This window comes from Mandrillus leucophaeus, unplaced genomic scaffold (genome assembly GCF_000951045.1).
Source record: "Mandrillus leucophaeus isolate KB7577 unplaced genomic scaffold, Mleu.le_1.0 Scaffold719, whole genome shotgun sequence".
Classification (NCBI taxonomy): Eukaryota; Metazoa; Chordata; class Mammalia; order Primates; family Cercopithecidae; genus Mandrillus; species Mandrillus leucophaeus.
This window is the reverse complement of record NW_012107797.1, coordinates 687747-700168: the sequence shown is the minus strand read 5'-3', so window position 1 is coordinate 700168 and position 12422 is coordinate 687747. Positions and strand designations below refer to the sequence as shown.

General features: G+C 47.7%; 1 protein-coding gene across 3 annotated transcripts in view; it reads right to left on the bottom strand.

Annotated features, from left to right (window-relative positions):
• ALDH1A3 (aldehyde dehydrogenase 1 family, member A3) overlaps positions 1–12422 on the bottom strand; it is a 36445-nt gene that overhangs the window by 5421 nt on the left and 18602 nt on the right. For all 3 annotated transcript variants that reach the window (XM_011965252.1, XM_011965253.1, XM_011965254.1), the window contains 5 exons: positions 12277–12379; positions 9702–9886; positions 4899–5063; positions 3319–3476; positions 2145–2219 (listed from right to left, as the gene is read on the bottom strand). In XM_011965252.1, the coding sequence (XP_011820642.1) occupies positions 2145–2219; positions 3319–3476; positions 4899–5063; positions 9702–9886; positions 12277–12379 (686 nt within the window). The remainder of the gene's footprint in view (positions 1–2144; positions 2220–3318; positions 3477–4898; positions 5064–9701; positions 9887–12276; positions 12380–12422) is intronic.

Here is a 12422-nt window from a genome sequence, read left to right as displayed (position 1 = left end):
GGGATTGGGGGCCCTGCAGCTTCTATACCCAGGGACATTTGCTTTGGGGACTGGAGTTCTTGCTGTGGGGTTAGGCTCTGTCTGGCCTCTGGGAGAAGGACTGTGTGGGGTCTAGGTTCCCCAGCCCTAATGACCCAGCTGGTTGAAGGCAGCAGATGAAAGGGGATAAATGACCACGCAAGCCCTGGGTGGCCTCACAAACAGGTGGTGGACAAGGGTGACCCCTGTTGAGCAAGGTCCTGCACTGCGGTGGGTCCAAGGACTAAGCTGCCAGCATTCATTTCTGACTGTCACTTACCAGCTTCCTGTGCCATTTTCTCATCTGAAAACAGCTGGACCCATCTCATGGATGGGTGTGAGGACGGTATGAACAGGCACAGAGAGCTCAACAGAGCCTGCAGCAGAGTCTGTGCTCAGCAAATCCCAGCTGTTGCCAGTACTGTTGCTGTTGGAGGGCCCAAGAGGGGACACTGGTGACCCCAGCCCTGGCTGCCTGTCCCTGGAGGGGCAGGTGTAAGAAGTGATGAAGCAGGGGCTCACAGAACTCAAATACAAATAGGCCACTAGAGGGAGGAAATGCAATTTCTGCAAAGGGGTTTCATGGCCAAGAATTACTGATGTCCCCTGAAGAGGAAGCCAGCCATAGGGATAAGGGGGAGGCTAATGGGCAGGCTTCACTCACATGTGCAGACGCCTTGGGGTATTTGCTGAGAGTCAGGGATGGACTACAAAGCAGGACTGAGGTGGGAGGGGGACAGGACCCCAATTCCACATAGACTGGTCAAGAGCATCTGTTCAGGGATGGAAGCCAGGCCCATCCCTTCATAGCGTCTTTAAGAATCTCAAAAGAAAGCCACAAAAAGGCCCCAACCAAGGCCCAAGGTAGGGGAAGCGTTTGAGTCTGTTCCCACTGGAAGAAGTGCAAACAAGTACAAGGGAGTACATTTGTATATAAATAGGACAGACTGGTGAAATAAAAGGAAGAGTTTGGATCCCTAGAGATGTCCCAGGAACCTGGGGTGTTGTCACAGATGGTTCCTTGGGAACACTGATCCTACAAAATGTTTGTCCACAGAGGCTAACAAAATCCTGAGCTGGGGAGAGAAGATAGTGTCCGGCTGGAAACCACACATCTCCACTCCCTGGATGCTCTGGGCCTGGGCCAGACACAAGAAGTTCCACCCATTAATCTAAACCTAGGGAACTCATCTTCCCAGCAGGCAGGACAAAAAAGGAAGTGTGGATCAGTTTGCACACACAGTGGAGAGGTTTGCAGTGGGTTTGCACACACAGTGGAGGGGTTTGCAGTGGGTTTACACACACAGTGGAGGGGTTTGCAGTGTGTTTGCACACACAGTGGAGGGGTTTGCAGTGGGTTTACACACACAGTGGAGGGGTTTGCAGTGTGTTTACACACAGTGGAGGGGTTTGCAGTGGGTTTACACACACAGTGGAGGGGTTTGCAGTGGGTTTACACACACAGTGGAGGGGTTTGCAGTGGGTTTACACACACAGTGGAGGGGTTTGCAGTGTGTTTACACACACAGTGGAGGGGTTTGCAGTGACACACACAGTGGAGGGGTTTGCAGTGGGTTTACACACACAGTGGAGGGGTTTGCAGTGGGTTTGCATGTACTGAGAGGGCTGCAGAAGCCCAGCAGGAGGTGTTGTCATATGCCTGCTGGGAAGGGCCCCTGCTAGGCTCAGAAAAAAGGATCCAACAGGTAGGAGCCTTACCTGGGTCAGCCTTACGTGTCTTCACTGCTGTGAGTGGGGAGTTGTGTGAATAATGACACCCCACATCTGGTAAAAAGTACACTTTTTCAGTTCTGCCTGTGTCCCCATTCAGGGAGCTTCTGTCAAGTATCCACTGAACGTCCCCAGCATGATGGGTGCTGGGCAGACACAAAAGCTGAGGCCTGGAGGGGGGCAGGCTGGGGAAGTGAGTGGGAAGGGTGGGGGTGGTGGGTGGGAGAGAGGAAGAGATGGGTCCCCACTAGCCCTAGAGTGACACAGCTGGCCCAGACAAAGCAGGATGGCAGTGGAAGGGGGCGGTCAGCAGATTGGAGCCTGAGTCACTGCCTGCAAATCTAGTGGATCTTGTATTCAGCCCATGGCAGGCTCAGAATGATGGACACACTTACAGTTCTCTGCCATTTCCTGACATTTTAAAGCCACCAAACGGAGCCTGCGCGTAGAGGGCGTTGTAGCAGTTGATCCTAGAAAATAATGGAAGAAAGTTCAGAGTCATCTGGAGAAGACCCCCTGGCTCCTGGCACTGCAGCCACTGAGCCCCCAATGCAGGGCATTGACTAATAAACAGTCTTTTGCCAAAGCTTGCATGATGAAAACACAGGGTGCTCTCAACTTTTGTCTTCTCATTCTTCCCATCAGCAACATTTGGAAATCCTCAAGTACAGAGTGTGTTTCATTGGGATAGGAATGAAATGATAAGGGGAGAAAAAAGAAGAGAGGATCAGGCATGATGACTTATGCCTGTAATCCCAGCACTTTGGGAGGCTGAGATGGAGGGATCACCTGAGGTCAGGAGTTCAAGACCAGCCTGACCAACATGGTGAAACCCCATCTCTACTAAAAATACAAAAATTAGTTGGGCATGGTGGCGTGTGCCTGTAGTCCCAGCTACTCAGGAGGCTGAGGCAGGAAAATTGCTTGAACCTGGGAGGTGGAGGTTGCAGTGAGCTGAGAGTGTGCCACTGCACTCCTGCCTGGGGGACAGAGCGAGATTCCATCTAATTAAAAAAAAAGAAAGAAAGAAAAATCAGAGTGTAGAGGAATAAGAATTAGCTTTGAAATGAGACAGATCTGATCTTAAAGTTCTCCTGCTTCCTGGTTATATGATTCCAGGCTTATTGCTCAACTTCTCTGAGCCTCTTAATCTTTAAAACGGGGATCACAAAACATCATCTGCAGAATTACTGATGAGGCAGGGACTAGTATCCCTATTTTGCAGATGGGCATGAACTGCTCTTAGAATCAGAATGGAAAACAAAGTTGGAGGGGCAGTACAGCACAGGGGTCACAGGCACAGGCACTGGAGCCCTGTCGGCCATCTGCTAGCTGTGTGACTCTGGGCAAGTCACTTCATCTCTCTGTGCCTCAATTTTCTCATCTATGAAATGGAGACATAATGGCACCTACCTGAGAAGGTGGTCATGAGGATGGAAGGAAGCACTGAGATAGTGCTTGGTACATAATATACAATGTAAACAATGAGAAACTCTCAGTTAATAGAAAAATAAGGAACTTAGCAAGAAGCAACTCAGGAGAGCTGAAATACACACACAGTCAACTTACCAGACCGTTCCAGACTCTAAGGCAGAAGCCAACTTCAGAGCTTTGTCGAGGTTTTTTGTGAACACGGCTGCTGTGAGTCCATAGTCAGTGCTATTGGCTCTTTTTATCACTTCTTCGATACTTTTGAACTTCAGTATTGGTTGCACTGGTCCAAAAATCTATGATTAATTGCAAGAATGTCAATGAGAGGCATGACTGAATGGAAATGCATGCTGTGAGCAAACATTTCCTTCTCTTTACACGTTTTTCATATACCCAGAGCACACACATGCATGAAAAATGATGATTAGAGAAGAAAGAACGTCCAAACATTTCTTTAGCTGCATTACCATTGAAGACTGAAGGGAAGGATTAAAATGAAACAAAAATAAAAAATAATAACAAAAAATGTATGTTGTGTTTAAGATGTCTTGTTGTCATCAGGGTTTCTGAGAAACTCAGCCAGAGAGTCTTGGAGTAACCCATAGATGCACAGAAGACAAAACTTTTAGGTAACTTTTTTGAGAGTTGTCTTGAAGGATATTTGCAGGCACTTTGTAAGACTGTGCTCCTACCTCTTGGAGCTGTGTTTCCAACCAATGAAGATACCCTAGAACATTTCCATAATAATTACCAGAGAAAGGAATGGCACAATATTCACCACAGTTTGTGATATAGCAAAGAAAAGGAAATGGAAGAACTAAGGCTTGAACATTTAAAGGTGATTTTGAAGGGAGCTTGTAATTGATTCAATATTAGACGTAATTATAAGCTGGCAGGATGGTGCCTGGCCTGTCAAAATATCTTCCGGGTTCCCCAGGACTTCTCGTCACAGGGATGTTTAAGGAGCTGAGCTTTATGCCATCACCGCACATAACAATCTCGAGGAAGACACCTCTAAAATACCTGCCCCAGAAAGCCCTTGGTAGGGACTCATCCTTTTATGTGCCCCAAAAGGCCACGTCCAGGGTCTAACCTCCCGGGATCCAGCTCTCCTCTTACAAATGCTGTGGGGGAACCAGTTCCCATCTAGTGTAAGCGGGGTTGAAAGACAAAGATTTACACTCTTATGGGAGTGGGGGAGTCTCCTTAATTTCCCTCATTTCCAAGACATCCATGGTGGAAAATGTCAATAAGAATTCCAGCTGTGACATGTTCCTTGAGTGAACACTTGAAGTTTAGTCTGGGGGGCCCTGAAGGCGGCCTTGGGCCCTGAATCCACAGGTTCTTGAATTGATCCCTGGCAAAACCCACAGGTGGCAACAGTTCTCCACCTGCAGTTGCATGACTGACTCAGGGACCCTGTGTGTTAGATCAGAGAGGGCTTGCTGCTCCCCAGAGAGGGTGAGCCATGAGTGAAAACTAGCTAGAACAAACAAGGTACTTGCTGTATCATGTTTGGAGTTCACCAGAAGCAGGGACAAAACGGCTTCCCTAGAGACCCCAAAGGAGAGGGGAAAGACCACACAGAAACAACAACAACAACAACAAAAACAAAAAAACGCTCAGATCACAAGGATTTCTGGGATCCCTGGGCCCTAGGGAAGGACTCCTGTTTGAAAGGCCCTGCAGGCCGTAGTCTTGCCACGGCCCCCTTGTACCTCCTCTTTGGCAATCCGCATGTTGTCTGTGACTTCTGAGAAGACAGTGGGTTTGATGAAGAGCCCCTTGTCTTCCATGGCTGAGCCCCCACATTCCAGCTTGGCTCCTTCCTTCTTCCCACTCTCGATCAGCTCTAAGATTTTGTTGAACTGCTTTTGATCAATCTGCAAAACACAAACAAAAAGCGCAGCCTGGCTTCCTTCTGGGCAGTGGCTGCCATCTCATGTTTTCAGTGGCCTTCAACATGATCAGCCATCCTCCCTCTGCACATTCTTGGCAAGTCATGATCCATGTAACTAATGTGCCTTGCAGGCAAATATTCCTCTGATGCACAGAGCTGGACTCTCTGGAGTAGGGGAGAGATGGGGAGATAGACTCATCTCATCCTCTGGAGGTTTGGGACTTATTTACACTTCTATCTCCCTTTTCCATGCAGCAAAGTTAGTCCATGGGTGACACAGGTCTGAAATGGTCACATTCTTTCCTCTCCCAAATCTTTACATTCTACTCAGGTTGCCAAATTTGGCAAATAAAAATACAGGATGCCCAGTGAATCTGAATTTCAGAAAAATGACACATAATTTTTTTTAGTATAAAGCATGTCCCAAAACAATATTTGGGATATACTTAAGCTAAAAGTGCATTCACTGTTTATCTGAAATTCATGTCTACCCGGGTGCCATGTATCACCTGGCAACCCTGTGCCCTGATCAGTTGGCACCATGACTCAGGGTTATAGTTACTGGAATTCTCCTATCATGATGCAGAGAAGTGAGAAGAAAAGCTAACTACCTTACTCAACACTCCTGGGGACAAAGCAGAATGAAACTCCAGGTGGGGCAGAGGGGCTGCTCCTTGGTTAGTGGGGAACAGCTCATGAGAAAGATTCTTCCTTTTGCTGTCTTGTCTAGACGTCTCCTTGGCTGGAGTTTGCCCTATACCACCAGCCTGACACACAGTTTGTGAACATGCTACTGACCAGTTGTCAAAAGCACACCCTTTTGGGAGACTGCTCAAGGGGGAAAACGCTCTTTCTGCCCCCTCCACTGGGCCTTCTTCCTGAAATCTATGGGAATCCTGTCCTTTATCATGATCTTTGGCTGGTCTCCCTCCTCTTTGGCTAGGAGAGACAAAGCTTTACTAGGTTTACTTTAGCTGGGACTTTTAGATAGGAAAACTGGTTTTATTCCAATAATCATAAACAGAAAAACAAGCAAACCCAGTGGTGCGATTGTATGACAGTCTGTCCTGGAGGAGCAGGAGAGAGGGCATAAACCATGTATGCCACTTGACCAATCATCTCGTGAAATATGGACCCAGTTTAAAAATACTAACTCAGATCCATACCTCACACCTTATACCAGGCCAAACTCCAAATAGATCAAAGACATAACCAGGAAAAACAAAACCATAAATGTTTTATATGTGGGAGACTTCTGCGAACTTGGAGTGCCTTCTAATGACTCAAAATGCAGAGGCCAAAAAACAAAAGATGTATAATTTTGAGTATGTAAAAAAAAAAAAAAAAGCAAGAAGGGGAGCAAAATTATCATAACAAAGAGCAAAACAATTGACTTGGAAAAAATATTAACAAGTCATATTCATAGAAAGCTAATCTCTCTACTATGTATGTAAAGAGGTCTTAGAAGTGATAAGAAAAATGCCCAACATTTTGAAAGAAAGATATGCAAAGCAAATGCACATTTGATAATAAAGGAAATACAAATGGTTTTTAAATATATAATAGATGTTCTTGCTTATTGTAAGAGGTACATGCATATTAAAATGAAACAAGATACCATTTTTAACTCTCAGATGGGAAAAAAATCCATATTCTGTTGGAAAGGGTCAAGAAACAGACAAGCTTCTAGAATATTGGTAGGAATACACATTGGGTCAGCCTCTATGGAAGGTAATTCAGCAACACTTAAGGAAATTACAAATGTGTTCCCACTTAGCAACCCAGTTTGGGAAAGCTGTCCCAGGGATCTCCTTGTGTGTGTGTGAAATTACATACTCTGAGGCCTTGTGTGTGGCTGCACATACCCACATGCTAATCAGAAGACGTTACTGAAATTCTGGTGGCTTCATCCAGCAGAATTCTGTACACACGTGAAAAAGATTCAGGCAGGTTCCCATGGACTGGTATAAAGAGCTCTTCAAGTTTTTTTTTTAGGGAACAATAAACATAGTGCAAGATAATATACTATCATGGTAACTTTCGTGTAAAAATAACAAAGGCAATCAGGACTTGCATTCATATCTGCTTGTATACACATGAAAACATTCTAGAGAGAGACATCAGGAGCTAAGAACTGGGGATACCCATGGGAGGAAGGGTTAAGAACCAGGTGTACAAAGATGGGGGCGGGAGGGGCGGGAACCCTTTCACTGTAGATGTTTTTAGGCGTTTTGGGATTTGACCCACTTATGTGTACTCCACTCAAAAAAAGTAACAAAAACAAGTAACAAAATAAATGTAACAAAAACAGCTTTGCAACAGATCCCAGAAGAGCTCAAGGTTCTCTCAACTTCTTTCTGGGTGAACCAAGTCTCAGGTTAACAGTTCCAGATGTTGCTGAGCTGCTCTTCTCCCTGAGGGGCCAAAAGGGCCACAGGGGCTTCACCCAACTGCAGGTCCTCCCTGGCTGCTGGGCATATGCCATCTGGAAGACCCTGTTTGTCCTGCAGGCAGTGCTGGGTCCCTGTGGAAATCCTACACATCCAAACTCAACACTCCCTGGAGAGTCTGTAAGAACACATTGTTTAAATCTAATAATCCTCCATGAAATGTCAGCTGGTGCCTTACAGTACAGGAAGAGAGACCTGCCAGGAAGTGAGATGACGCGGCAGGGCACAACACCAGAAACAGGGAAATATGGCCCCCACAGGACTGGCTCAAGGCTGTGCTCAGCTCTCTGCCGGGAGGACACTGCCGGATCCTGCCTGGCCAGGTGGCCTGCATAATGTTTATATGCCTCGTTGCTCAGTTGCCAAATAAACCTGAATGATTTTGGAGCATTCCTGTGAGCGCTAGCCCGGCCGTGGACCCGGATCTAGGTCAGCTAGCTGTTTTACAGGCATGAGGCAGACAGGACTATTTAGACAGCTGTAAGTCCTCTCAGAGTAAAATCTTATTACCGTAGATGAAAAAGCACTTTGGAAGAAAAAAAAAATGCTAACAGCATGCTAAAATAATATGGTGAGGTTTGACGGCTTCAGTGAGCTTTCAAAAGGACTTTGAGTGGTGGCATAAATGCACTGATGAAATCAGCACCCATTCTGCCTCCATCTGTTCTCTTGGAAGAAATTGGTGTATCTGGCCTCAAAAGTCAAGACTGAGACATCAGGCACAAGCCACGAAAAGAGCCACGGAAAGAGACTTACAAATAACGATGGGGTAAAAAAGTTTCTTCCGTATGGGGATCAGTTCACACATTTCCCACTGATTCTGGATTAGCTTTAAAAATCACAGCGGATTCCATAATGACTTGTGGTCATGTTTGCGTTCAGATCTGAAATCCAACCGAGGCCATTAGACAACCTTGTGTCACTGACTGCTGGGTTTGGGGCAGAGGCTGGGCAGGCAATGACTGAGGAGAAGGAATGTTAGCCACAGGAAGAAGTGCTTTCTGCCAGGGTCACGTGGCATCGGAGTGTGTGGGCTGGGGCCAGTGGAGGGTGGGCACTAATGACCAGAAACCCACCCCTCCTCCACGAGGCCCTCCCTTCTTCCCCAGCCAGGGCATCCCCACAGGACAGCCTGATGTCATGCACAGACACTCACTGCCACCTAGACTGCAGAACCTGTCATTTAAAGCTTCCTCCTCTTTAAAAATAAAACCTGTCCACAATTGAATACTTCCTAGGTGCCATGAAATTCTCATAATATTCATTGATTACTCCCCATTCTCCAGATGAGGAAACTGAGGCATGGAAGGATTTTTGTGACTTTCATAAAGCCCAGGGCCAATCTGAGCTCAGATCCACAGCAGCCTCCCCTGTAAACATGCAACGCCGTCACAGTAGGGGAAGTGGCAGCCTCCCGGGATAGACACAAGTGGAGAAGTCACAGACATGTGACTTGAAATTTCGTGGCTGGGGCAGGACTTTGGCTCAAAGCAAAGTGAGTGGCTGCTGAGCTCCATTTCAATAATGTATGGGATGGTCAGGCTGCCCTCTTTTAAATATTTATCCATCTGCTTCACTTCATAATTAGTAAGAAAGTGATACAGGATGTGCCCTTTTAAAGAGGATATTAAATCTCGTGGTTATGATCATTTTCATCCTGTCCTTGGCTTCCCAAACTCGGCCTCCAGATACATGCTCCTACTGCCTGGAGATACATTCTCATGCCCCAGGCTCTCTCCATCTGGGATTGTTTGGTTTCTGATGGTTCACCTTGTTCTGTAACCCACGTGGGCTTGAGGGCCTTGGGCTGCCACTGAGACACCAGGCCACACCCTGCCTGCACTCTGCTGCCTTCAGCCAGCCTACAGCCCCTTTTCTGTAGGGAGACCATCCTGGAGAGTGGAGGGTGCAGGCAGATGGCCTTCTGCCCTGGGAACAGCGCCCTCCTCCCATGCCTCAGTGTGTCCTGCCCCCTTCCATGAGTCCCCAGGACCTGACCCGGGACCTGATGGGATTGTGTTGCTGATGAGTTTCTAAAGAAAAGAAAGCCTCCTGGGTAGGGCATGTCAGTGTTCCTTCCATGGAGAGGGATCCTGTAGGCCGTGGCCATGGGACTGCCTGCTTCAGCCCCTAGACAAGCACCATGGGTTTAGACACACCAGGGGGATTACCTGAGGCCCCTGTTCTGTTTTGACGTCGAAGGGGTCTCCCACGGGCCGTTTCCTGGCATACTCCACGCTCCGCCTGACAAACTCAGAGTAGACCTGCTCCTCCACGAACACCCTGGAGGCTGCTGTGCAACACTGGCCTTGGTTGAAGAACACTCCCTGATGGGCACACTCCACTGCCAAGTCCACTGGAGGGGGCGGGGCGAGGGAGGCGGGCGGAGTGAGAGGAAGCGATTAAGTCGTTAAAGCAGGACTGGCGACAGCTGCAATTCTAATTGCCTACACAAGAAAACAGGCCCCAGGATGGCTGCATTTCAGAAATTAATTTTGTTTGCAGACTTTCCCAGAGAGGAAGGGAGAAAGGATTTTGGGGTCCACCAAGTTTGGGGTTAAATCAATTCCCTGACTGCAGGACTTCTCAGTACCTTTAATATGCTAATAAGTCCAGAGAATCATAGCATTCCTCACTTCACTTGCCTATGTAACCCTCCCCTCCCCTTTTTCTAGAGGACTAATGTTTTATAGAATAAACTTTGGTAATTATTGATGTAGGCCCACTGGCGAAACTTCTAAAGAAGCCAAACTTTTCCACCTTGAGTAAAAGAAGGGTCTTATTAAGTAAGGTAACATTATGTGCGTGACTTGAAAGGTCTGACTCTAAGTTGTAGAGCTGACATTGAGCTAAAAACCAGTTATTCAAACCCAGCTAGAGGGCATTTAGAGAATAAGATCTTGGGGGACACGCTTAGTGGATAAGAATGGTATTGGGATGTCATTTACATCTACAGAGGGATTTCTAGTGTTCAACCCTTGGCTAGTTTCATCACCACCAACCCCCTGCACTACTGCTTGCTTAAGAAATGCAGCTTTCTTTTGCATAGAGGCTGGCCGTGGCTCTGGGCATTGGAAGGTGATCCATTCCAATTCCATCAGGGCTGCTCCAAGGGACTTTGCCCTTGGCTTTGAGAAGGAGGCTGCTCCTATCTAGCTGAGTCATTTGTGCAAGTTTCAGTGGCAGCAGGAACGCACCATAAGGTTTGGGGGTACCTCTCTGCACTCTCGACCCCTGCAGCTGGCTGGGCCAGGTCCCAACTTGGAACGGACCCTCCTCCAAAATAACAGACTCATTTCCTGCTCCTGATGGAGCTAGGGGTGAGGCGAAGGGGCAGGGGAATGGTGGCTTGTTACCCTTGATGTCTTGCCTGGGATGCTGGTTATGTCAGGATGTAATTTGTGGACTGGCACTGCCCTGATGAGGAGTAGGAGGTGGCTACACGGCATGTTTTTATGACCCTTGTAAGTAAAATCAAGCCCCAAACACAATTACTCCTGTGCTTTAGCTGCAGTTTTCCTCCCGAGAGGAAGAAGATGAATTTCAGTGTAGGCGGAGTATCCAGATATGGTGGCACAGGAATGCAAAACAGGAGTCTTGGCTGTTTGGGACTCCAAATGTGAGTCACAGTGCCAGAAACACTCCATGTGGCTCCAAAAACCACTTACTTTTCATAGCACTAACGGGTGCTTCCACACTAACTGCTGGAACACTAACCCAAGCAAGAAATAGGCAGTCCGTCTTCATACCCAGCTCCCCTTTCCTTCCTGAGAGCCTGTTTCCTCCTCCTGTCCTTTCTCCCATTGTGAAAGCCAGCTGCCAGAAAGGAACTGATATCAGTTATCTACGCCTTAGTAAGAAATTGTGCCAGGGTCATTTTTCTTAGAGATATTTGCAATTCCAACCTTATCTGAGTGTGAAATGAAAGGCTTTGTTCTCCATGACAGGAATTTCTGGCACCAGTGGACAGGTGGGGGAGGTTATTCTTTAAGGTAAAGGTGTTTTAAGGCACTTGGGAAGTCACACCTTTTGATAGCTGACGCTGTCAGCAGGGCGAATGAATGCCCGACCAGCCCTTTCTTCCCTCTTGTGGACATGGCAACCAACAATAGCATATATTTTAATGTTGTGTCTTTTGGTTCTGGCAAGACACAAGCTGCCCCCAAACTGCTGGGCAGGTTGCCTTCCCAGGGCAGGGGTGCAGGCCTAGAACCAGGCAAAGAGGGTAATTTGAAGGATCAGTTGCTACTGCCCTCCTCTGATTTATCACATCTGAGACACAAGGAAAAAGCATCTCCACTCTTCAGGGATCTTAAAACATATGCTAGGAAATGTGACTTGGAAGTGAGAAGAATGAATGACTGGGAGTGGGCGGCACTTGCCCTCCCCCCTACTCCCAGGGGCTCTGGAGGAGAAGTCAGACCTGCTCCTCGTGACCCCAGCTCTGCAGGAACAGGTGGGTAAACTTAAGGTGGAGGCACAGAAACAGGCGGCCTCTCAGGTGCCACTCAAGCCATGTCATTTTGGCAGTAGAAGGCAGCTTTCTACTACAAGTAAAGCTGGCATGTTGATGTCCACCTGCCTGTCTGCGGCTGGCTGACTGTGGGCGGGATGCCCAGGGTGGAAGTATCCCCACTGTGTGTGCATGCATCTTACTCTCAGTTGGTTTTGAATTCAGGCCAGGAAGTGGGGAGAGATGGATGGGTGCCCCGAAGCCCCAGCAAAGCCCAGGAGGCAGAGACTCACAGTCAGCATCAGCGCACACGATGCAAGGGTTCTTCCCTCCCAGCTCCAGCGTCACCCGCTTCAGATTGCTCCGGGAGGCAGCTTCTTTAACCAGTTTTCCAACCTCCAGGACAGAACACAGACCACAATGTACCTTGGATGTGGCT